This window comes from Andrographis paniculata, unplaced genomic scaffold (assembly GCF_009805555.1).
Source record: "Andrographis paniculata isolate CXL003 unplaced genomic scaffold, ASM980555v1 Contig82END, whole genome shotgun sequence".
Taxonomy (NCBI): domain Eukaryota; kingdom Viridiplantae; phylum Streptophyta; class Magnoliopsida; order Lamiales; family Acanthaceae; genus Andrographis; species Andrographis paniculata.
In genome coordinates this window covers 1,382,840-1,409,843 of record NW_026137620.1, presented here as the reverse complement: position 1 = coordinate 1,409,843, position 27,004 = coordinate 1,382,840, and the positions used below count along the sequence as shown (strand labels likewise).

Here is a 27,004-nt window from a genome sequence, read left to right as displayed (position 1 = left end):
TAATTATCATAAATTAATTTTATAAAATATGTTGAACTTTAAATATAGATAAAAATATTTGTTTCTACGAAGATAAGACAGAAATAAAAAAATTTTAAGTGGTCATATAACACAGACAACAGTTGATTTTAACACATGACATACTTGTATAGAAATGTGCACATACCTTTATTATACATAGTATATGTCGTGTGTAATACTAATTTGTGTTGTTTGCATATATAACGTGCTTAAATCAACACAGTAACAATCCCCTAAAAAAAAATACACAATCCATATTAAATTTTAAAAAGAAAATAGAAGAAAAGTATACCTATTGATATTGATGAGAAAAAAAAAATACTATTAATAGTCATGTCATAGCTTTTATCTTGTTATTGACTTGTAATTAAAAAAATCAAAATTAAAATCAAAATCAAACTATATATAAAATATAAAATATAAAATATGATAATTAAACCAAACAAAAATATTAAATAAGCGAATTAAATGGACAAATTTATATGTTCATTGATAGAGGCGGTAAGAATCCGCTAGTTTAAAAAAAAAAATCTAATTACAAAAGTAAGAATCAATAAAATAAAAAAAAATGAATTTTTTTTTTAATTCCAAACAAACACCGACTTGCCTCAAGATGCAATAAATGACAAATTTTGGTGAATATTTAAAATTAATTTTTTTTATCTTTTTATATATAAAATTTTACAATTAATTTTTTTTATTCAAAAAATTCTTAAAATTATGAGAATGCATTAATATGTCTTGTCAAATAAATATATATATATGTCATATATGATATTACATGAAAAATTCGATATCAAATTATTAAAATTAACAATATCAAATTAATTACATCATTATTTTCAAAATATTCAAATAGATACGCATCTATTTACTATATATATATATATATATATATATCTCAATAAATAGATTTATTCATCCATAATTTTATTATTTTTATTTTAATAAATACTTATTAATTTTTTTATTACATATCCACTATTTTTTTATTAATTCTTTAATAAATTTTATAGAATATATTCACTATACTTTTTATATATCCTACTTTAACAATATCATTATTTGAATATTTCTACATCTTTGTGACCAATTAAACTTATATAATAATTTTACTAAAACGAGGTAGTATTTTACATATACAATGGATAATATGTAAAAATGTATGAACTAAAATGGAATAATTTAATTTTGTATGGAATTCAATAGTATTTTATTTAGAGATGGAAAATGTAGCGGGTTTGGGTCTAAAAAATATGCTTCGGAGCGTATTATGGATTTTAAGTTTTAAACTCGATCGGGTTCATATCGATTTGATGTAAAAAGTAAAAGTACACTTCAAAAAACTGAGAATTACTCATGAAATTTTTCCATCGCAAATCGTGATTTTTCCGTGAGTAAATTGATTTGCAATGGAATTACTCACGGACAAATATTTTGTCTATATATGTGTCGTCGCTAAAATCACACGATGAAAAGTTCGTGAGTAATTTTGCGGCGAAACTACTAACGAACACGTATTTCGTCCATAAAAATGTCGTTGCTAAAACTGCACACAAAAATTCCGTGAGTAATTTTGCGACAAACTACTCACAAAATTTTCCGTGAATAAATCCATCGCAAAACTCTTGTTTGCGATGAAAATATTTCCATGAGTAATTTGTCTCAAACATTACTCATGGATTTTTTTCGTCGCAAAAGGTCTACTTTGATTTTTTGACATTCCTATTTGCAACAAAATAAATTTCGCTGAGTAATTTTTCTCCAACCCCAAAAACTTTATATTTCAATTTATCTATTCCTGTCTCAAGCAATAATATCTAAAAAAAAAAAAAGGGTTAACTTATAAAATAAATCTCACCAAACAAAACTAATCTAATAAGCAAAATATAATCAAATCACACTATATATTTATAAAATAATTTCCTAGTCGATATTACAAAATTCAATAAATATGGAATGGTACGATCCAACAATTTACAATTGTAGATTGCTCCGAAGATTTCAAACGGTAGATATATAAGCATTGTATCGGTGTTCGTTTGTGTAAGAAAAGCTTACTTGTGATCAAGATGAGCTGTAATATCGTCGCCTCCATGGAAGGCTGCTTGGGAAATCTCGAATGCGACTTTGATGACTTGTTTCCATGTCCCTCCCTCCAATGTCTACTTTCACCTTTGGATCTTTCGGTTCTTCCATTGGCAAAGAATATCCGGCCCGGAGGTGGCCAACTCAAGTCGTACGCAGCTTTTTAGAGATCGACAAAATAAATAATCAAGTGCGGGACAATTTAAATAGCTTACTAGAAGCTCTTACATTTCAATTTTTTAGAACTAGTTATACATGTAACTAGAGATAATCCACCATTAATGAATGATAAGTTTTGAAATTCTATGCATTACCATAGAGAGGTCTTGAACAAGTTCAAAGTATTACCTTACTTTGGGTTTGTTCACCTTTTTTTTTTTTTTTTTTTTTTGGCACAATTCCTATAAATATTATAAAAAAAAAATATAATATATCCCCTATTAATACAATAAATAATACTCTATCTGTCCTACATAATTTGTCTATATTTTCTATTTTCGTCAATCCCACATAATTTGTCATTTCTTTTTTTAGAAAATTGATTATACACTTTAATCACATTTTAAAATTTTAAATTTAAATTTTTTAATCTTAATTAAATGATTTAGTTATCTTAATCTTAATCTATAATTATTTTTACTATAATATTAAACGATTTAGTTATCTTAATTTTTAATGATACATTTCTTAATTACTTACTATTTATATTTTACATAAATTTCCATATCTAGGATGGAGGGTGTATATTTTTTGATTCAATAAAAAAGTCGATAATTCAACAAAAATATTATTTTTTTATATTGTCAACACGATTCTTCGTATATAGTATTGAAAATAGCTTACTCCAAAATCACTAAGGTTGTGTTCTTTTGTGGGTATTACCATATGTATTTACTATACCTATTCTTTTTTCCCTCAAAAAATATCAAATCTAACAATTACTTTTTTTTTTTATATTATATTACAAATTTATTTTACATTCAAAACATCACATCAACCTCTATTTATATCACATCAAACAACTATTCAAATTCAACTTTTTACTATTCAGAAATCCAAACCCACAAACAAACACACCCTAAGTGAACAAACCCCTTTATTACATACATACCAAGAAATACTTTCTTCCATTCAATCGAGCTGGGGTTAAAAAACAAACTTGCCTTAGGATCGAACAGTCTGATTGAGCTTTTATTCATAATGCATTCAATAACTCCAATACACATTTGTATATATATATATATATATATATTTCATTCAAAACACCATATTCAACAATTAACAGTCAAAATATATAAATTAAAAACCAAGAATTGCAGAATTTGTAAGTATTATGGACGACATTATATATATATATTTTTTAATGACCTGGAAAACTGCAGTCGCTAGGTCGACGACATTATATCTTCATTTATATGTACGTATTGGAGTAATTGATTATAATCATCCCCTTATTTAATTCCACTTTCATTTTCAGTAAATTATTTGTTAACATTACTACAAAACAACACCTCAATCGAAAAGAACATCATACAAAGACAATTGTTACTACCTAGCGAGAAAATTTATCAATTTAACTCAGAAATTAAATAAAAAAAAAAGAAAGAAAGAAAACAAAAAAAAAAAAAAAAAGAAAACAAAAGCTAGCTATATATATATATTCTAAGTAGTGAAAAAGAGATTATCTAAGTATCCCATCAAAGGACGTTCGTAAAACACACCATCCGGCTTTGAAATCACTCTACTCTTTCTTTCGATCAAATTATAGATTACGAAACATGAGTTATCATCCCTATGAATAGTGAATATAAGCTCTCTATCATTGTAGTCGATCAAGTACATCCGGAAAGAGATCTGATACAAATCCACTATCCTCGGATCCGACATGCTACACCCCATCCATAACTCCGTCCCCAGAATCGGCAAATCATCAAACTCCATCCATTCGCCACCGGTCCTCTTCCACACAATGCGGCACTTGTCGCGGTAAATGTCACCAACGAGAATGCAAAACTGGGTGTACGAAATATCAACATAACAATATGAGGTTTGGGTTCTCGATCCTCGCTCTGTATTGTAAAAAAATTTATAGAACTTGTCGTTCATTACGTTGAAGAAGAACATTTCGATATTGTAACTATTGTTTCCTCTACCCAGTATGGTATAGTACAAATTGATCATGCGGCCATTGAAGGGGAAGTTTTTTATGTCATCTTCAAATGTTGTTCCCATACTTTTCAACTCGTTCCAATGCCCGTTTCTGTTGTTAAACACGGTGTATCGATCGTGAAACGTATCAGCGGCAACTATTTTGTAATCCTTCGTTAATGGATCGAATCCGATGCCGCATAGGCCGATAGCTCGATCCGGAAAAGGAAACCCCAAATCTGTATAAGTTCTGGTAGATAGATTCCAGATGACGATTCCGCTTCTGGTGACAGATGAATAAATTATTTGATTAACATTTTATTTGATTAATTTATTTTGATCGGAAATAAATAAATAAATAAATAAAATAATTTGTTGCAAAATGCAATGAAGTGGACACTTTTCTTTTCTCTTTTTGGAAAATACAAAATAATCTAAAAAATATAATATATATATATAATATATATTATATTTTCCTCTTTAGCTTAAGATACTGAAAATTTTTTCTTTAAAAATTTTTTAGAAAATTTCTCCCGTTTCGTTGATAATTTTCGTTGTTCTATTCTGGGAAGCCATATCGGTAGAGGGTTGAATTCGTTTTAAGGAAATCGCATGCTACGTAGACGCTCGACTTTAATTTTGCATCTATTTGATTTTGTGTTTTCGGATTTAGTTATATCTCAGATTTTGAAAAAACAATTTTCTAACAAAAATACCTCGATTGTACGAGCATTAGGCCATCGCAGCAACATCGCTCATCCGGGAGAATGCAGTATTCCGATTTGAGGCCGAGCAATGGCTTCAATTCATTGTTTTCCATTAATCTAGAGACGTTGTATGCTCTTTGATCAAGGGACTCGAAAAGAAACATGTTTCGATAGGACAACAACGACGATAGATTATTCTTCGATTCATGGAGATGTGCGAGGGCAAAGTCGCGACTGCAAATGGTATCGTTCCATGTCTTAGAGACGGATTTGAATCGGAGTAGAGATTTGACAGGAAGTCGCATGAGAATGAGCTGTAGAAGATCAGCCTCTGCCATCTTCTATTCAATGAAATTAAACAAATCCAATGAATATATATATATATATATGTATATATTTATATTAGTTCGATTCAAACACAATTTTCTCGGTAAGTTTGTTTATGATAGAAACAGATATTAGTAACAAACTACCGATGTTAATTAGGACCATATATTTTATATATTTTTTCTATTTTTATAGCTAGTGAGTAGTGAGAGTAGCCACGGTTTTACTTATATTTTTTTTCAATATTTTATTAAATATTATAATTGCCCTATTGTATTTCATGAAATTATTAGTGTTAGGACCATTGAATTTAATCATAGTAGCTCGTATACATGATTTATTTTTATATTAAATTATATACAGATTTAATATTTTTTATAAATAATATTTATAGGTTTATATTACTCGAATCCATCAGTTTAAAAAATACAATACACAATAAAAATAAAAATAATTTGTAAAAAAAAAAAAGAATAACATAATAAATAATTAATAAAATAATACAAAATAAGTGAAACTATTTCAATAAAAATAAATTTTTTACGATAAAAATTTATAATAATTTTTTTTATGAATTTCCTAAATATTCTTTTAAATTAAAAGACTTAAAATTCTGACATAAAAATATATTAAAATATTATATTCAAAACAACATCAATTTAAAATAAATAAATAAAACATATACAATATACAATAAGAATGAAATGATTTATTACTAAATAAAACAATAAATAATTAAAAAAATCTATACACAATAAAAATAATATACTAAAATAAAAATAAAGTTTGTATATATATATATATATATTAAAATTCAGGTAATGCAGCAAAATGAATCCCTTTTGTTTGCAAAATTTGTTAAAAAACTCATTGGTCCTAAAATTTTGTTTTACGTACTTGTGGTTCAGATAATTACGGCAAAATATATCCTTTTGTTAGTACTTAATGAAGATTGTAGCGGATACACGCTTAAAATGAGAGTATTATTACAAAATCATAGATGATATGAGAGGACATTCTTCTTCAAAGCAGGTATAGAAATACTTGGATCGTTCACCATGTCCTCTCCCGTTATCTACGAAATTGTAATGATACTTGCAATTTAAGCATGTCTATTACAATATTTGTTAACTATTAACGGATGATGTGTTCTTTGCAATATTACCTGAACTACAAATAGTAAAACAAAATGTTAAGACCATAAGATTTTTTGACCGAATTTTGCAAATCACAAGTAATATTTTGCTATTTTGTTTAAAATTTATTATAATTAAGTTTCTAAATATTCTTTCAAATTAAAATATTTAAAATTTATACATAACGTATAAAATTAAATAAAAAATAGAATATAATACTAAAAAAATAAATCAATTAGAAAAAATACATAAGAATTGATTAGTAAAAAATAAAATAATACAATATATAAATAAAAATATATACATACACAATAAAAATAAAAATACTAAAATAAAATTTAAATTTTTTATATATTAAAACTTACTATGATTTTATGTATGAATTTCTCAAATTTTGGCAAAGACTTCAAATTTAAACATATTCTACAAAGTTGAAAAAAAATACTCACTCTGGTCACAAAAAATATGTTTATTTTCTTTATAAATTACATAGAAAATGAACGAGCAGAGGGGTATTAGAATATAGTACTAAAAACCAAATCAATTTTAAAAAATACATAATAATGAAATTACTAAAATAAAAATATAAATTTTATATGAATTCAAATAAAAATACTCAAAATTTGGACATAATTTACAAAATTGAAAAACAAATTAGAATATACTAACTCCGTCTCAAACACGCGTGCAATATTTTCTTTTTTTTTATGTCTCAAACATCCCGCAACATTTTCAAAATAAGAAATAATTAATGATACTTAATTTATACTCACACTTTATTCAATCACATCACCCAAATAAAAAATAAATAAATATTTTTTTATTCATCACATCACCTCATTTCTAAATTATCCTACTTAATATTACCCATCTAAAATCACGTGCCAAAGTCAAATGTTTTATCTTGTTTGGGACGGAGAAAGTAATATTTTAAACAAAATCAAATAGAAAAACACATTTACAATAAGAATTTTTTTTTTTAAAAAAAACTAATTAGTAAATATAAAAAGAATACAATAGACAATTTTTTTTTTAAAAAAAAAACATACAATAATAATAAAAATAATAAAATACAAACAATATTTTATACTATTTATGTCTTTTAACTAAGTATTTATTTTCTTTTTTGTCGAACTTGGAATATTAATATTATATTTATATCTAGTACAATTTTTTTTTTAAAAAAAAAATTCTATTAGTGTTGTATAATACAAATCCAATGATATTTGTATAAAATATTATTTAAATATAATGATATTTTTTATGTTAAATACAATGACACACAAAACAAACAGATACTTTGTTAAACGAATGATGAATTATATTAAAATGTAAACATATCATTACACATACAATTAATTTATATATAAAATACAAGAATAGAGATATCAAAACTATTTCACATTTTTACTAATTAATAAAATATTATTATTTATTAATACTACCTCCATCATCAATACTTATGTCCATTTGACCGAACAAATATTTTAAGAAAAGTAAATAAAAATAGAAAATTTATAATTTTATAATTTTAAAAAAAATGTATTTTTTATTAAAAAAATGAGAATATTTTATATATATATAACAACAAAAAAGCATAAATTTGGATACAAAAACAAAACATAAATATATCAATGCATCTTTGATTCAGATGAAGATAGTATTATTTTTTTTAAAAAAATAAAAAATAGTCTGATTTTTAGTACCGCTCTAACCTTTTTTTTTTATGTTAGGATTTTAAATGCACTATGTTTGAAAATTATTTCGTAAGTAAAAAAAATTTATGCTAAAATTGTTTCAATCATAATTTCTCTGAGTTAGTAGACTTAATTTTACTAAAGACGACTAAAATTTATGCATTATTTATGCATTTCATTATATCTAATACATTGATTTATCTTCTTCAATGGCGTATTGATGATGATGATGATTATTATTATTATTATTATTATTATTATTATGTTATTGTTGTTGCAGTATCTTTTGGAAACGAACGTTTACTCGAGAGAGCACGAGCAACTAAAGGAGCTGAGGCTAGCCACAATCGACAAATACGATTTTTGGCATGCATTTGAATTAATCATATGCATCTGATTTGATCTATAGATCTATCATGATTTGAATCATAAATAATTCGATCTGAATTGGTGTTTTGATTTGATTTGGATTGGATGATGTTAATTGTGAAGTAGTATGATGAATGTGCCGATAGGCGATAGGCGAGAGTCATTTTTAATCACAATGCTGCTCAAAATTATAAACGCGAAGAAGACACTAGAGGTCACACTCTTCACCTGCTGCTCTCTTCTCCTGCTGCTGCTCTCTTCTCGCCTTACATGATGAAGCCTTCAACACCAGCCTGCCTTTCGTCTAGAAAGCCGCCATGGTGGTCAAAATCCAATTCATCCAGTTATATATCCGATTTTAGAAACCGGACCCTTCCATCCTAACATTATTTAGATGAAAATAATAGTTAGGTTAGATGTGTGTTTAAAGCACAATATAAATAAAATAAAATTAAATTAAATTAAATTAAACTTTTTTCACTTACACTCGTTCCATAAGCAAAGCCTTCACCAGCCAAAGGATGAAAACATGCTGCAGCTGCCACTTCTTGTTCGCTGTAAATAGACTTAATTCGTTGCAGATTACGAACACTGTACACCTGAGAGACCATACAATGAAAGGAAATGAACATTGTTAATACACACAAAAATACATTAGTGCTCAGTATAATTTGGTAATTCTTAATATCAAAGACCAACTATATGAAAAAGATGGTGATTATGTTTAATAAAAATTTATTCATGATGCAGTAGAATATTTTATCAAAATACATGAGATACAAGCATACAAGATTATGTATATATCCTAAAATCCATTAAGTCAGTAGATCTTAAAAATGAAATTCAATCATTTTAGCTTTCTCACACTACACACAAAAAATAAATAAATAAATGACATAATGAATTAGAGTTATCAAAATATACTAATTTTAGTAAATCATAAGTGAAAATGTCTCACTAAAATACGCACAACAAAATATGTGATTTTACACATAACCCTCACCTCTAAAATTCTATACTCCGGTGCTTCCCCAATCTCAGTGGTTTTAGAAAGCAATTTGTTGGACTGTCCATAAGCTACCAATAGATGTTCTGAGGTAGGCGAGAACTAGAGCGTTGCCAAATGAAAATAAACAAAATATATATAATGATAAGTATTACAACATTCGAACAAATGTATTAGAAACATTAAAACGTCATAATTATCCTGTATTCTTGCATATTTATTTATTACAATAGACCTATAACCAAGCTAATTGGGAACATTTGAAAAATACATATACTAATAAACAATGTCATTTATTTCCAAAATTAGTTACATTTCCATTGTGAATACCTTTATAACTTTCCAAAGTATAGATACAACCAAACACCAACCTAAAATTTGGCATTTACAATTGATTATAAAGTAATGATCATACATTCAATTGTTAATACTATCAAACACCTCAGAAATGATCATAAGTAAAAAAACCAAATCAGATAACACAACTAACCTGTATTGCAGTCACGTATGCAGGTGCGTAGATTAGACAAGATCGTAAAGAAAAACCAAATCTATATATTAAAAAAAAAGTATCAGTTTTAAGAAAAGATAATAAATTTGGATAAACTTGTAGCATGCAAAAAAAATGAGACTCACATAGGCCCAGGCTCCATAAGAGAATATATCCTTAATTCAAACAAAACCCGACGAGGACCACGACGAGGAGGATCCTCTATTGGCTTAAGACATGCTACACAAACGGCTAAAAATCTTCCGCATGGAGAAATATGAGCACCCATTTCCCTAGCAAAATAATGTCATATGTAAGCGTTTGAAGCCATCCGATTATGAGAAAGAAAAGGAAAATTATTTTAAAATAAAATAAAATAAAATATGGTGATTAATTATGTACAATGAAATTTTATATTGGAAAGTAAAAGCAATTCACATTGGGAATCATCTTAATATCCATAAATGAAACCAATTACATTCCCAAAAGCAAATAACTTTACATACCTACAAAGAATAACCTGTTGAATTGTTAAGCGGCACCTCCGTTCCGTAAGAGCTGTATATGGATTTCTTATGTCATACTCCCATATTCTAAGGTTTGTTGTGTAATGTTGAACCTGTAGAAAAGCAGCTCCCGTAGACACAGAGAGGTTATGCTCATCTCTAGGTACAGTTGCAAGGTCCATAGCCAAAATATCAAATTCACTGGCCTAAAAGGCAATCACAATAAAAATAATATATTAAGATAATGTAAAAAAATAAAATAAAAATAAACAGTGCCAAAAATAGAACCTCAGCAGTCATAAGATATGCAGCAGTGGGATGAAAATATACTGCTCTGATCGAACTTCTTATTGTTAGGATAGGTTCAAGTACAACAAGATCTACCGGTCCTTCTCCCTCTCCTGCTCTATATGGCCATATGAAAAGCTGTGGCATACAAAAGGGTAACTCATAGAAGCTATCATAACATCAATCAAACAAAGTCAATACTGTTTGTTTTTCTCTAAAATGCTAACCTTATTCTCACTGGCTACTGCCAAGATTTCCTCAGTATTGAAAGCGACTGATAACACTTCAGTCCCTGCAAATTGGCAAAATAAATAAATGAAAATGCCTTAACAAAGTGTTTTTTTTTTTAAATAATAATAAATAAATAAAGTATTGATCAATATAAAATTTGAGATTACTAAAGTGATATATCCTGATAACAGCGAAATGATTTGCATTCCACACTTTTACGCCATTCCTTCTAATTCCACTTGTAAACACATTAGATTCAATTGGATGGAATTTAACCTACAAAAAGGCCGAATGCAAGCATGAACTTAAATTCTGTAAGGTTCTAAGCACACAAAGAAACTATTACTTAGCAAAACAATTACATGTTCAAGAACCTATAACCAAGCTATCGTGACACATTGTCCCAATAATTATATTAACAGTTGGACCTTGGGTGCATGCTAAAAGATCATATAGCTTATGACAATGGGATGAACATATAGACAACTTACCGCCCAAGTTGTGACATTTTCCCCAACCGGTTGCAATAGGTATCTTCCAGTTTGCCAAGTAATTATCTTCACTAAATTGCCACTGTAAACATTAAAGCACAGTAGATTTTTACAAAGCAAGTAATAATTTTGGAAAGACTATGTTGAATTATACATTCATAGAGAGAAAATGAACTAACTGATTGAATGCAAGCATATTTCCAGCTTGATTGAAGGCTAATGCACTTATTGGGAAGGGTTCAGGTTGTACCCTCAGAGGAGGGTAGTACTGGCTAAACAAATGTTCTAATGACCTTGCTTCTACCCTGTAATTTATATAGACTTACGATGACAAATATAATTTACAAACCGTTAACAATTAATAAACAAGTTGCATGTATATATATACCATGAGTGGAACTTTCGTTTTGTTCTTTGTCCGTTGGGGGATATCTCCCTTCCGCGTAACAAATTAACAATATTTCTGCAACAAATAGAGAATATGATGAATATTTAAACGACAGAATGTATATATATATATATATATACATACCGCTACTCTATTAAAACACCAAACAAACACCAAACAGCCTTACTGCTACTCTAAAACACCAAACAAAGACCAAACAGTTTAAACACCAAACAAACACAAAACAACCATACTACTACTATATTTAAACACCAAACAAAGACCAAACAGTTTAAACACCAAACAAACACCTAACAGTTTAAACACCATACAAACACAAAACAGCCATACTACTACTATATTTAAACACCAAACAAAGACCAAACAGTTTAAACACCGAACAAACACCAAACAGTTTAAACACCGAACAAACACAAAACAGCCATACTACTACTATATTTAAACACCAAACAAAGACCAGACAGTTTAAACACCAAACAGCCATACTACTATATTTAAACACCAAACAAAAACCAAACAGCCATACTGCTACTCAACAATGCTGTTTTCTCGCAAGCACAAGCTTTGGTGCAGAACATTGCGCTGGATAAAAATATCAGTAAAAAAACAAAACAAAATAACTTACGCCATCAGGGAGAGGTAGAGGGAGACGGAGAGGGAGAGGGAAAGGGAAGAAAACAGAATGAGAGAGCCGGTGCCAAGTTCACAGCAGATGCTGTACAGGACGTAGTACGGCAACTCGGCCGAATAGGAACGGGACGGCCCGGAACGGCCGAATCCAAACCGAACCGGAACTGTCCAATTTCACCTTATGGGGAAAAAAAAAAAAAAGGAAGCCTGACGCGAGGGTTCTGTACATAATATTTCTATAGATTTTTTTTGTTTTTTTTTTAAAAATACTTTTATTTACGGGGTCCAAATATTTTAAATAAAAAAAATAAATTATGTTCATTTATTCATATAATTTTTTTTATACTGAAAAATTCTAAATTTATGTACACCAATATTATATTTTAAATATTATTCATTTATAATACTTAGTTTTTAAAAATATTATATTAAAAAATATATTTATTTATAACATATTCACATTAAATATTTAATTATTTATATTTTCCATAAAGTTCATTTTAAATGTCATATACTCCCCCTTCCGTCAACAAACTAATGTCCTACTTTCATATTTGGGACGTCAAACAACTATTTCCTTTTTTTTAAACATAAATTTTACATTTTTATCGTTCATTCATTTATTACTTTTAATCTCTACCGTAAGGTCAAAGTTGTCCATTTATAACAAAAAGAACAATCACCTAAAAAACTGTATAAATATTCTTCAGGACAAAATGGAAGGAGGAAGTATTTCTTAAGCTAGACATTGTTCAGGTATGATATGTGTATATATAATTATACACACACTAAAATCAAGAAATGAGAAAGTTAAATTGTTTGATACTATTCTTTTAAGTCGATTCTAATTTAAAAAATTCTTAAGCAACGCAAGGCATCATAAAAATAGTTAATGTGTGTATGTGTGCAGCACTAAAATCAAGAAGCCAGATAAATGATCGGCACCAATAAAATCAAGAGATGCTCACCTGTCCATCCCCAACCAAAGGTGAGTAGGGCAGGGCACCAGCATCTGATAACACAAAAATTTGAGGCAACAATGTAAATAAATACATTTGCAAATATCTTAAATGTGAGAGAAATTCTGAAAAGTGCATATGTAAAATAAATGAAGTTGAATCATAGATGCCTTGTATGCAACATACCTGTAACCACTGCACTGCACTGCACTATTGTCGATAGCCTTAACAACTTCCGGAACTGACCCTCTGAAGCCGCCATGTTTCCACGAGAAAGGCCCATGGCGTGATCCTTGTTGAAAAATGATTCAATACAGGATGAGGTGAAGTCAAGATACCATCATAATCCCGTCCTGTCCTGTCCTGTCCTACATTTGTCTGTAACTTTGGCAAACAAAAGGAAAAAGAAGCAAGATAGCAGCAGCTCTGCTGCTCGTGACATTAAATAAAGAAATACAAATAATTACCCGACAATGCTAATGTGTGTCAACCACCAGCAATCGTAATGCCTGGGTTGAGTGAAACCAAACAAGGGAATGCAGAAAGAGCTCCGGATGCTGAGCCTTCAGCTCGCTTAGACTTTTCATCAGACCCTCCACATGATCGTGAACCATGGGAGCGAGGACTCACTGCAAAAGAGATGATCTTCAACTTGTAAGTCAGTGTAACTTGGACAGGACATTCGGAAAATCGCCAAATCAGAGACCAATTACCTTGTTCATTCAACAACATGCTTTGCTTCTCAAAAGTATGCGTATCTATGCTTTAAAGGGTCCGTAAAAACCTTTCCAGAAGGAACACACGCATTCTTTCCACCCCCATGTATAAACTTCCCCACCAGCTAGCTACATTTAACCATGGTAACTCAAGTCAGTTGATAGATCAGAGATTCAAAATGCAAGAAGAACTATATATGTAGCTCATGTACACACGCAACGCAATGCTTCAGCTAGCTCTCAATACAAGTACTTCAGCTTCCCTCCACGAATGGGAGATAGGAGATATCCAAAACTACTACATTTGTTACCGACCGACATGGCCATCAACACTAATCGCCAATCATTTGAATCATTTTCAAATTGCTTAACCTGGAGGGTGGCCTACTTTGCTTTTAATTATAGAGTGAAGCAGAACATTGAAGCTAAAACCTAACATTAATTTATTGAATGGGGATATCTGAAGAGCTCCTGTTAGCCTTCACTATCATGGCATCTGCAGGAAGTGGAAAAGGCTCTGGCATTTCCTTAATAACATCAGCAAAAAAAAGGCCTTTTATTATAGCATAGCACATGAAATTGACAAAGATGTTGAAAAATAAGAAAATAGCAACTACTTTATTACCCCGTGTTTCCCACAAGTCACATAACTTTGGATCCCCATGTAATGAGCTTCCCAGAATCTGTCCACAACAATCTAGGAATTAATTAAGAGTCCTACTACAAGAAACACTTGCAATAAATAAGAGAATGAACTCAAAATTGAAAACTGCAATTAATTATCTATGCTTTCCATCATTAATGTGAGAGATTGTTGTTTCAAACCTTTAAAAAACAGAAAAAAGGGTCAGATCCATGTCTCTTGTCGTTCCAAATTCAAACTTAGTCAACCCACTTCTTCGAACATTCTCCAAATTCAACGAGAACCAATCTTTTTGGAATCAAAATTGAAAATTGAACTTAGATATATTCCAGAACCAACATCCCCCTAAATATAAACATAGAAATTTTTAGTCATCCTGACAGAAAGCCGTGAATCTAGGGCGGGGCGAACATTGCAGCTGAATTCAGCAAAGTGAAACAGCACAGCACCAGAGTAGGCATCTTGCAGAAATGCACAAACATACAGGTTTTTCAATCAATTTCACAGTTAAACGACTGGAAATGCTAAAAAGCAATTTGCTCGGAACCATTCACTAAATACAACAGCTGAAAATAGAAGGCCAGCCACTTCCATCGCTACCCAACAGACAGATAAATCAATCCATCAGTTGTCACTCGAATCCAATGCCGACTCTCCAACTACGCAATTCAGTCAAAGGGGAAACAAATTACCAGAAATTGCCATGGCGAAACCGCAGCCACCGCCGCAAACATCCTTCCAAGGATTTCCCCCGTTGGGTGGCCGCACCACCACCGGCGACAACGCCCCCGGAATATACCCCCACATGAACACCAATTTCTCCCCCATTTTCACACCTTCTTGACCTCCTTCCCCATCGACATTAATTCCTATTAATTTTTCGACAAAAAAGACACTTGTGTGACTTTGCTCTATAGATAGTTTCAACTTGTGTTATTGCGAAAAACAAAAACAAGAAAAGAACCACCCACAATGAATGGGTGGAGGGCATTTTGGACATTTCGCGTGGCGGATTTGTCGTTTTGTGAATTATGAAAACACTGCTGTCACGCGAGCACGAAATGGCCGCCAAAATGATTGGATCCTAGGTGGGTCACCCGACCCGGATTGAGGTGATGTTGAGGGTAGGGTTGTACCCGGAATGATTGAACCCGTTTCGTAACCACACGTAATTCAAGTGGTTTGCCGGGTACGGATCCGTATAACCACATACATAGAATTGTCGCCATTGTTTCTATTATTGTTAGGTTCATTTTGGTGCGACCTCAACAATAACAAGCCAGTTATAATAAAAATAATTTTGATATAATTTATCAAATTCTATCGTAATTTTATCTGTATATTAGTTAAACTTGAAAATAATGGACTATTGTTTGTTGAATTGAGCACATAGAGACAAAGTAATAAGGTTTTGTTATGCTAAAATTTGATTTAGTTTATTATTACTATACAATTACGCCGTGTTTTTAAATCTATAATTTCTTTTCTCACAAAAAGATTATATTTAGGCTATTATTTAAAAATAAATAAATAAATAAAACTACACTTAAAAAAAAAAAAAAATACACACAGTTGTGAATATAAGTAGATCAACTTGGACCTGCAAACCAGGTCTGACGGAAAAGTCACAGTAGGCCGAGGATTTGAACTCATGACCTGACGATCACAAGTTCAACTCCTACACCATTAGGTCATCTCTTACGGCACAACTTGAGCATCTTCTTTCAAAGAGTGGAGATGTGCATTTTTTTAGGTAGTAGGATGTTGCCTTTTGTCATTATTTTTTTTAGCTTGATATAATTTTAGGAGTTGTATCTATAATGATAAAAAGGGAATTTATATACATATAAAAAAAAATTGAAAAAAAAAAATTACACTTACAAATATTGCTAAAATACTTGAAACAAATGAAATATAATTATTTAGAGAACTCTTTTGTTATAGAGTTGATTAATGAGCAAACTAACAAACCGATTCGAACCGAAAAGTTTAGGGTTCTAGACTTTGAGAATAAGGCCATCAGCAAACTAACAGGGAAACCCCCACGTCGGATTAACAAAAAAAATTAAAAATCAATTATTTGCTTGCCAGTGCTATGCATCTGCAGCATTCCCTTGAAACCGGGATATTAGTGTATTTTTGCCGTGTGTTCCAATTAAAAATATCTTTTTAGTTAGTTTTTATATATTATATTTTTTATTATATATATATTTATTAATAATTTTTATATTTTTATATTTTATAAAATTTTATTTTTTACAAAATGATACCAATATTGATATATTTTTTTAAATAAAATTTTAATTAAATATAACCAATTAATAATAATACCAAAAGGTTGTACCATAAAATTGAATTTTCATATCACATTAATTTTTATTATATTAAATATGTTTTTTATATTAAATTTTATTAAATATAAATAATTATAATTAAATAATATTATTAATATTGATCACAATAATAAGAAAATAATAATAATAATAAATATTTATTATTATTTATAAATTAAATTATTAAATAAATAAATACTAATAAATATATATATTAGATAAAAATTATTATTATAAAAATAAATAATTTAATAATACGATGGAAAGAGAAATTAAAATTGGTATAAATGAGTTTCTTATATGAACGATATAAAATGAAATAAATTTCTTCTGACGACTGGCACATGATACGACGTGGAAGACAAGAGACATATGGAAGAAACCGTTTCATTTCATTGATGCGATGGCCTAATGAAATCGAAACCGATAGTCTCTTGTTAGTAGTGGTAGTATCATTGCAAAGGTAGCTAACCCTTCCTATTTATGGTTTCCAAAAAAATCAGTTCTAGATTCAGCCGGACAAATAAATCCCTTCTGCACATAGATGAGTTATCACAGAGATTTTCATCCTCGTCAGGTGACGAGAGAGAGAGCTCTGCGCGATTGGATGCTGGATGAAACAGCAGAAAACCTACATAGGAATTTTAGGTCGGGATACCCTGGAGGTATGCTTCTATTTTTCTACTCTACAATCTTATCGACGATTTGTGTATTTTGTTGAGAAAAAATGTATGTTATTCGTTCGACAGATCCACAAACGAAGGCTTGGCTTAGTAATCACAAGCATTCGGTGTTTGGATTCCCTAAGTTGGTGCGCTTCAGTTGGGGAACTTGCTCGGCTTATTCTAAAGATTTCGTCGAGGTTTTATGGTTAGTCTTATGTTCTTAGAGGAAATCTGATGCATTTTATCTGCCTGAGTTTAACGTATTCTGCGATATAGGGAATCGGGTGAGGATGGTAATGGAAGCAACGGCAAGCGGCAAATGAGCAAACAAGGTACAGCATCACTCCAGCTAAGGGAAAAAGTGAAGACATTGAATCTAGCGGTAAAGGTCGGTGCGAATTCTTTCAATCTCGGAAACTACAGCTACTTTCGCAGTTCTAAATGTTGTTTCATCTGATCATACCTCTTGAAATTCGAACTATGATTTCGTGTTTTTCATCTCTAATGTGTAAAACAATGATGATGTTATGTTTGAAATTTGACAGGATTGCAAGAACCGATTGTGAGGAACAACCTGCATTACACCTTATTTCCGACTCACTGACATTTCTGTAAGTTATTCATGTTTGTTTTGTATGACAAAATCCATTGAAGAAGGCTGCTTCCTATACAAATTTGGAGTTCATGATTCTATTGTTCGTTTTCTTCTATTTACGGAACATGCAACTTTTAAAATTATATCATGCGAATATTCCGGGCTACGAGTATATAGGATGGAAACCCGGGCTGGCAGAAGAATGAAGGGATTAACTTGGTTGTCCCTGTGCCTTGGTGTAACAATGCCACGTACTTGTTGTCCCGTGTATCAACATTCAATATGACTATTGTTAAAGACATGAGGATGCCTAAACAATACATGGCACTACTTGTTCGTTTCGTATGACAAAATCCTTTGAAAAAGGCTGCTGCCTATACAAATTTGGAGTTCCAAATTCGATTGGTTGTCGTCACATTTAAAATTACGTCATAAGAATATTCCGGGCTACGAGTATATAGGATGGAAACCCGGGCTGGCAGAAGAATGAAGGGATAACTTGTTATCCCTGTGCCTGGGTCTAACAACGCCACGTACTTGTTGTCCCGTGTATCAATAATTCAATATGACTAGAAGGAGTAAGGAAATAGGTGACCGTTCTTTTGAGAAAGAAGAATATTGCAGCATGATTAGTATATTGGTAACAAATTAGACAATGCTCTATCATCCAAACTACATTAGAATTCCTTTGTTTGTGTGGGTGTGTATTGAAGTCACCGTTCATGATTAACATCCTTTTCTGATAGTTGCTATCGACTGCTGGAACTGAATGTGACTTTTCAAAGTTTGTATTATGTGTTTCTCTAGTATTGAAGATATTTTATTTATCAGAGTACCCTGCAGTTTAATACATATTGTCCTTATCCTTTTGCTCAGCTCGTCAAACTTTGTAGGTGTTTATTAATATCCAAAGCTGTCAGTTCCTCTAAACAGTAGGTTGGATTGGATGTATCTCACGCCTTTCTTGACTTGGGATTCTTCACTGGAGAACTTGTTCTCACTTTGCTTTCTTCCTATCAACCATTTATGCGACGAGGTGTTTCTCTAATTGGTGTTCCTGTGCAGGCTCTTCACGTAGTTTTTCTTGGCAAGGCTGTTTTTTTAAGACATTCTGATGGTGTTATAAGTGGATGGAACCTGCTGTTTTTAAGATGAGATGACAATTTAAAGGGCACTGAGGTTTTTGTAGGTGGTGATTCTGTGCACTCCAGCTCTCTGTTTTTGCTTCAGATCATTTGCATGTTTAGGCTGTTTTTATTTTTTTATTTTTTTTTATTTTTTTTTATTTCTTTAACGGTGACATTAGTAGATGGAACTTCTATTTTAGCATATGATGGTCAGAGTTTTCTGGCGTGTGCAAGTGTGTTGATGTTTGGCGTCCTCAAGGTGGTAAGAGATGCTGTGTGATTACAAATTTGAACTGTGTTACTATAGGATGATATGTCCTGTTGATGTCTAGTAGAGTTTTCAAGGTGGTTAGGAGCTGGTTCGTGACTTGAAAAATTGCATGATGCTGTTCAAATGATTGGTGCATCTTATGTTATATTGGGTTAGGTTTGCTTGTAGTTGAAGTGTTATTTTTTTTTTTTTTCGTCCAGCTACTATTCAATATTGTTGGTCTTCATGTTCCTAGTTTATTAATGTTTATGTGTGAAGTAATAATCTGTCTATGGGATACATTTGTAACTTTTGTCTAGCAAATGCCTGGTCCTTTCTGGAATTGATTTATCATTCTTTTAGTTCATCAGTTGTATATTTTAATTATACTTCTGTAGCACTTGTTTGTGGGGTGGATAATGCTTAATAGTTTTGAAATCCTATGTCAAGACAACTATGTTTACATCTACCAGCTAGAGGGACATGTTGCCTTAGGTTATGTTTTGACTTTGCAAATGTGACTGATATTTTGGCCTTCTACTTTTACTAGGATGATGCACTAAACTGATGCAATCATTATTCTACACCTCATGAATCAAGCATGCTGTTGACTCTAAGTTGATTATTTCTGGCGTAGTGTTATATATATCAACAAATCGAGGATTTGACGGTGCATTTCATTGATTCAGATCTGAATTCCAAATGCAAAATTTCTTGAACTCTTTCTGAGAAAAGTGAATTTAGATGTTTTTGTTTGTAGACGAAAAAACATTAATGATTGTGAAAACAAGAGGCTTAGATATATTCTCCATTTGATTCTTTTTGTGTTTCTTTGTGAATAAATTATTAGAATGAGGATTGATTCATATGAATTGTTTTATGGATAGAGAATGAGGGAGTGAATGTAGAAATTTGTAGCAAACCCGCTTAAAATGGATTTTGGTTGCGATCGAAGTTCTTCATTCGGTCTTTGTTCTTGGTTAACATTGGACTTATGTGTATATGTATGACTCGTTGCTTGAAGAATCATTTATGTTTCTTGTGCTTTATTCATTCAATTTTTTGTAGTTCTTGCAATGGTCAGTGCCTTGTAAGAAAGGCTTCAAAGGTTTCAGATATTAGAGCTTTAGAAATACAATAAGCCTTGCTTTGGCCATTGATTTTGCTTACATTGGATCTATTTGTATCTGTATGATTTGTTGCTTGTAGAATCAGCTACGTTTCTTGTTGTTTAATCACCCATGCTTCTGCATATCTTGTGGTTGTTGTTGTCTTGTAAAAAGGAATTCAAAGGTTTATGCAACAAGGCCTTGATCTGTCCTTTGATTTTTCTTCCATTGGAATTATGTGTATATCTATGATTTGCTGCTTGAGGAAATCATGTTTTTGTTGTTCTTGTGATTCTCGTTGTCTTGTAAGAAAGACTTCGACGAGAATGCCTGCCCAAAAGCCCGACGAAAACAACGAATGAATGAGAAGTGCAATCTGAGTAAATGGAAGTCAGAAAAGGATGAGAACTGCAAAGGCAATGTGAAGCCATCTTCTCCTAGGCAGAAAGGCTTGTGGTGAAGATGAGACCAGCCACCAGTCCTGGGAGATGCTCGAAGCCGATTGAAGGCCGGCAGCCAATAGAACGGGTAATGTACATGTCCCTATGATCGGGTTCGGTTTCGACGGTTTGTTTTTCAAATATATAGAATAATATCTGCTAAATAAAATTAGGAAAAAAAAAAATATATCTATAAGATTTTATTTAATAGTATTAAATTTTGATTTTTAAATATAGTTTTTTGGTATTTTTAATTTTTAGGTAAATTGTTCTTTTAGTTTTTCCTTATCATTTTAGACTATGTCTGAAAATAGTCTCGTAAGTAAATTTTTTTTAGCTAGTCCTCCGGTGTCGGATTTGTCACGTTAGTCCGTCGTTCCTAATGTGGCGCTGACGTGTGTGTCGTCATCACGTAGATGCCACGTCGGAGGTTCATTTTAGCGGAAAAAAAATTTTATTTGTAAAACTCTTTCATTTCATATAGAGTTTATTTAAAAATGATAAAAATAAGTCATGCTGGGCTAAAAAATAGTTTACTACAATATTATGTAAAATAAAAAAAAAAATCCATAAGATATTATGTAAAATAGAAAAAATTCACTTGTCACTGACGTAGCATTTACATGGTGATGACACATCAATCATGTCAGCGCCACGTCAGCGCATCTACATGGTGATGACACATCAATCATGTCAGCGCCACGTCAGCACATCTACATGGTTGGTGATGACACATCAATCATGTCAGCGCCACATCAGCAACAGCCAGCTAATGTGACAAGTCTGGTACTAGAGGATCATTTTAGCGAAAAAATTTCTATTTACGAAACTATTTTTTCAAATAAGGTCCACAAATAATAAAAATGGTTAGATAGGGACTAAAAAAAGTTTATCTTTAATTTTCTTATTAAAATATTAAACTTAATTTTTTAATATATTATGATTAATGATATATATTTTTTTTAATTGAAATAAGTAGAAAGGTAATTTTATCTATAAAGCGTATATGAAAAAATTGTGTTTATGTTATAAATATATAAGGTGATATAATTATTTGAAATATAATTTTATATTTAAAGCATATATTATAATTATTACTTTACTTTATTATCGGCATTATATTAATTCAAGTCATTTCATTTTTATAATAAATTACTTTTAACTCATTACTTTTACTATTTTATAAATTCATAATTATTTATTCATTTCTATATATTTTTATTATGTAATAATATATAAATAATTTATTTATTTATATATATTTTTATTGTTTAAAAATATTTTTATATAATATTATATTTGAAATTTTGGAATTATCAAAATAAACTTGTTCGATCCATTGCCTGCAAAACTTTCATTTCCAACTGTTGGATTTAAGATCTGATTGAAAGGATTATTTTCACTAGTGATTTCGTTGAATTCAATATAAAAGGTAGAGAAATGCAAATAATTTTAAAATATAATAGATAGAGCATTAGAATTGGTTAATAAATTTTAAATATATATTATAGATAATTTAGGTTAAATTTATAATTTTAAATTTTAAAATTTCAAATTTTTTTGGATAGTATTTATTTATTTTTATTTTTTTAAGGTAACAGGTTTTTAAGAAATGTAATAAATATTGATAACTGTATTTTTTATTAAAAGTAATGCGTTTTGTTATACAGTAAAAAATGAAAAGACAAAAATAAGAAAGTGACGGTAGCACATGCTCTTAATAAAAATACTCTTTTATGTAAAAAGGTTTAGATAAAATTATATATAAATATAGGAATTTTTTTAGATAAATTTTATAAATTACAATCAAATAAATTATTCTATTTTTTACTATATAAAATATCATGACAAATTATTATTCAATTACTTTTTATATGGGATAGATGAGATGAGATGAAAAAAGATTAGATGAGATTGGATTGGATATTCAACGGCACTGACGTGCGGTAACAAAAATCGACGTGATAAATAATTCGGAAAAAACATGGTCGTGTTACAAATAAAATAAATTTTTTCTGATGTGACATTTATTAAATACAATATGATCTAATTTATAGAAGATAGTTGTTTCGTTAAAATGATAATGTTGTGTTTTATATCAATTTTTTAAATGTTATCCACATTAAAAAAATGTACTATGGTTTTTTTTTTTTTTTTTTAATAACGTGAAAACCGGCATCCGTTACCCTTCGGGTAAAAAAAAATCACACTAGGACAATTATATATTACAGACAAGGCATAGAGACATCGTAGTTTGAATTTATCAAGTCACGATCAACGAGTTCATTCTCAAACATCCTTTATGAGATTACAATAGACTAGTTTGGATTAAACAATTATAATGGTACAGAAGAAATGATTAATTGTGTTTTTATGATTACCAATATTGATTTTTTCTCTTTATTATTTTTATTTTGGATAAACTGTTTTTTAGTTTATATAACACTATTTATTATTTTAGGATTTTAAATAAATATTGTTTGAAAATAGTTCCGTAAATAAAATTTTTTTTGCTAAAATGGTCAAGAATTCCGATACTGGAGTTGTCACACTGACTCGCCGTTGCTGACAAGGCGTTGACGCGGCTGACATGGCATCGCCACGTACATGCCATGTTAGTGTGGAATTCTTTCTTACAAAATATCTTAGTAAATTATTTTTCAGTCCCGTATATAATCCACTTTGTCATTTTAGATGTTTTTCTAACTATATATAATCTAACATAATAAAAGGAATAAGAGTAAGAATATAAAATACTCCCTCCGTCCAAGTTAAAAGTATACATTTATTTTTGGCGTGTAGGTAAAAGTAGTGAAATGATATTTCTTTTTTGGTATAAAAGTAATGATGTGATGTAAAGTAGGGGTATTTGTGAAAAAAATGGGGTATTTAATGAAATGGTTACTTTGTAATTGGACATCTAAAAATAGAAATATGTATACTTTCTAACTGGACGGGGAGTACAAAACAAATAATTTATAGTGTAAAATAAATAGTCATAAGGAAATAAATTATGGTTGTGTAAAATAAATTATTGTCAGGTGAATATTTATGTTCTTGGTTTTTTGGAATAAAATAAAATAAATAAGGGTCTGTCTATATGAATGATTCGGCATGGTATATCAAAAATATCATAATATACCACTCACTTCTGTTGAAATAATTTATATTTAACAATTATATTTAGGATATATTATATATACCACTCACTTCTGTTTTAGTAAAAATATGTGTTTTATTTATTGCGTATTCTCACGATTTACCATTTTCGTCCAAAATTGAGTTTAAATATGAATCTAATAATACAAGTCTTATATCAATAAAAATAAAATAAAATAAAATATCTTAAATAATTTTTTTTAATAAAATAAATAAATAAATATTTGATTAATCCTTCATTTAAAATTTTTTTTTTAAGATAAATTGTTATCTGATTTTTACCTAAACTATAAAAATAAACGATTAATCAATAATTTATTTATTTATTTTATTAAAAAAATTATTTAAAATATTTTACAATTTAAGTCTTATTAAATAAAATTCAAAGTATTTTATACATTTTTAATAAAAATGCAATGAAATGTTATATAATTTATCTGTATATTTATTAAAAACTATAATGATTTATGTATTCAATCATTTTGCACAATCAATTTAGGCAAGACAATACAATTGCCACTGCCCTTCAATTTCATCAAATTAAATTAATACTCCCCTCCGTCTCACCGTCTCCGTCTTTTTATTTTTGTCTGTCTATTTATTCTGTTATTTTTTCTATAAGTATTATCCATTTTAATGTTATTTTAAAATTTTTAATTAATTTTTTTAAAATTTTTTTATTATATTAATTAGTTATATTAATCTTAATTTAAAATATTTTTATTAAATAATAATTATTTTTACTAATACATTATTAATTGTTTACTAATTATATCTCTCTCAATTCCAGTGTCTACAGGATATCATATTTGAGAATGAGGGAGTATAATAGTTAGCGTAATAAAACATACATATAAAAAATAGGGGTGAGCAAAATATCCGAAAATTCAATCCGAACCAAACCAAAATTTAAAATTTGGTTCGGATTTTTCGGATTGGATCGAATTGAATTTTTAACAAATTTCGGATTTTCGGATCGGTATACTTAAAATTCGAACCAATCCGAAATCCGAAATATAATATTTTAATATATTTTTTTTATTATATATATTTAATATTTCATTAGAAAATATTATATTTTAATATAAAAAACTCAAATTTATTAATTATATTTTAATATATTTAATTTTTATATATTATATATTTAATATTATAAAATAATAATAAAATTTAAAAGAATTTAAAAATTAAAAAAATAATAATAAAAATATTTAAAATTTCGGATTTTTCGGTTTGGTTCGAATTTTTTAATTCAGATTTCGGATTCTCGGATTTCGGATTTCGATTATTTCGGTTCGGATTGATTTTTTTTAAAATTTCGGATTTCAGATCGGTTTAAATTTGGCAAAATTCGAACCGAAAATCCGAATGCTCATCCCTAATAAAAAAAAACATAAGCAAATGAAAACAAAAGCTAGCTATATAATCTAATCGATATTACTGAAAAAGAGATTTTCTAAGTATCCCATTGTCAAAGGACGTCCAAAATACAAACCATCCGGATGTAAAATCACTCTGCCTTTTCTTTCAACCAAATTATAAATTATGAAACATGAGATATAATCAAATTGAACAGTAAATATAAGCTCTCTATCATCGTCGTCGGTGAAGTACACCTGGACCGTTGTCCCCGGACTCAAACACACCGTCGTCCTATCCATCCATAGCTCCGTCCACGGAATCGGCACGCCATCAAACTTCATCCATTCGCCTCCGGTTTTTTTCCACACAACGCGGCACTCGCTGCGGCGAATGTCGCCAAGAAGCATGCAAAATTGGGTGGACGAACAACCAACAACACAGTATGAAGTCCTGGTTCTCGATCCTCTCCCTGTATTGTAACGAAATTTGTAGGACCTCTCGCTCGTCACATCGAAGAAGAACATTGCAATATTGTAACCATCGGTTCGTCCATCAGTTACGGAATTGCACAAATATTTCATGCGGCCATCGAAAGGGAAGTTTTTGATGTCATCTTCAAATGTTGTCCCCATACTTTTCAACTCGTTCCAACGCCCGTTTCTGTTGTTAAACACGGTGTATTTTTCACGATGCTGATCAGCGGCGACTATTGTATAGCCCTTCGTTAATGGATCGAAAGCAATGGAGCATGTGGGAATAACTAGATACGGAAAAGGGATCCCTAAATCTGTATACGTCATGGCAGATGGATTCCAGACAACGATTCTCCTTCTGCCACCCCAAGAAAACTTCGAATGTACAAGTATTAGGCCGTCGCAGCAAAGGTTCTCCCTCGGGAAAAAGGTGTATTCGGATCCGAGGTTCCGCAATGGCTTCAATTCATAGTTTTCCGTTAATCTGTAGAGGCAGTGTCCTTTTTCATCAAGGGTCCGGTAAACTATCGATATGGATTTTTCTTGGATTGATGGAGATGTGCAAGGGCAAGGGCGAAGTCCCGACTGCAGATCATTTCGTTCCATGACTTGGAGACGGATTTCAATCG

General features: G+C 30.1%; 4 protein-coding genes across 19 annotated transcripts; 1 reads left to right on the top strand and 3 right to left on the bottom strand.

Annotated features, from left to right (window-relative positions):
• Positions 1 to 3,771: 3,771 nt before the first annotated feature.
• On the bottom strand, positions 3,772 to 5,302 carry LOC127241209 (F-box protein At2g43440-like). The gene is made up of 3 exons (XM_051260138.1): positions 4,974 to 5,302; positions 4,219 to 4,540; positions 3,772 to 4,122 (listed from the first exon to the last, which is right to left on the bottom strand). The coding sequence occupies exons 1-3, from the start codon at positions 5,300 to 5,302 to the stop codon at positions 3,772 to 3,774; spliced, it is 1,002 nt and encodes a 333-aa protein (XP_051116095.1).
• Positions 5,303 to 8,543: 3,241 nt separating this feature from the next.
• LOC127241375 (uncharacterized) lies at positions 8,544 to 15,697 on the bottom strand. Of its 11 annotated transcripts, none has more exons than XM_051260388.1 (18): positions 15,045 to 15,697; positions 14,845 to 14,902; positions 14,217 to 14,348; positions 13,971 to 14,132; positions 13,690 to 13,871; positions 13,513 to 13,556; positions 11,894 to 11,968; positions 11,685 to 11,810; positions 11,506 to 11,587; positions 11,182 to 11,290; positions 11,011 to 11,075; positions 10,784 to 10,921; positions 10,496 to 10,701; positions 10,136 to 10,282; positions 9,990 to 10,050; positions 9,497 to 9,601; positions 8,979 to 9,092; positions 8,544 to 8,873 (listed from the first exon to the last, which is right to left on the bottom strand). In XM_051260388.1, exons 6-18 carry the CDS (start codon positions 13,554 to 13,556, stop codon positions 8,838 to 8,840), a joined length of 1,308 nt encoding a protein of 435 aa, XP_051116345.1. In that variant the 5' UTR covers positions 13,690 to 13,871; positions 13,971 to 14,132; positions 14,217 to 14,348; positions 14,845 to 14,902; positions 15,045 to 15,697; the 3' UTR covers positions 8,544 to 8,837. The 11 variants fall into 11 exon arrangements, with proteins under 11 accessions (XP_051116345.1, XP_051116346.1, XP_051116347.1 ...); XM_051260389.1 differs by having other exon boundaries at positions 13,690 to 13,866; XM_051260390.1 differs by having other exon boundaries at positions 13,690 to 13,861.
• LOC127241208 (uncharacterized) lies at positions 13,990 to 15,690 on the bottom strand. Its single transcript, XM_051260137.1, has 5 exons — positions 15,555 to 15,690; positions 15,244 to 15,323; positions 14,845 to 14,916; positions 14,288 to 14,348; positions 13,990 to 14,171 (listed from the first exon to the last, which is right to left on the bottom strand). The coding sequence occupies exons 1-5, from the start codon at positions 15,688 to 15,690 to the stop codon at positions 13,990 to 13,992; spliced, it is 531 nt and encodes a 176-aa protein (XP_051116094.1).
• Positions 15,698 to 17,548: 1,851 nt separating the features above from the next.
• LOC127241493 (ribonuclease H2 subunit A-like) lies at positions 17,549 to 25,407 on the top strand. Of its 6 annotated transcripts, none has more exons than XM_051260577.1 (5): positions 17,549 to 17,658; positions 17,773 to 17,860; positions 17,945 to 18,065; positions 18,137 to 18,248; positions 18,406 to 22,255. In XM_051260577.1, the coding sequence occupies exons 2-5, from the start codon at positions 17,803 to 17,805 to the stop codon at positions 18,424 to 18,426; spliced, it is 312 nt and encodes a 103-aa protein (XP_051116534.1). In that variant the 5' UTR covers positions 17,549 to 17,658; positions 17,773 to 17,802; the 3' UTR covers positions 18,427 to 22,255. The 6 variants fall into 6 exon arrangements, 5 of the variants coding, with proteins under 5 accessions (XP_051116534.1, XP_051116533.1, XP_051116530.1 ...); XR_007836542.1 differs by adding an exon at positions 25,331 to 25,407 and having other exon boundaries at positions 17,557 to 17,860; positions 18,406 to 21,469; XM_051260576.1 differs by having other exon boundaries at positions 17,557 to 17,860; positions 18,406 to 18,471; positions 19,521 to 22,255.
• The last annotated feature ends 1,597 nt before the right edge of the window (positions 25,408 to 27,004 follow it).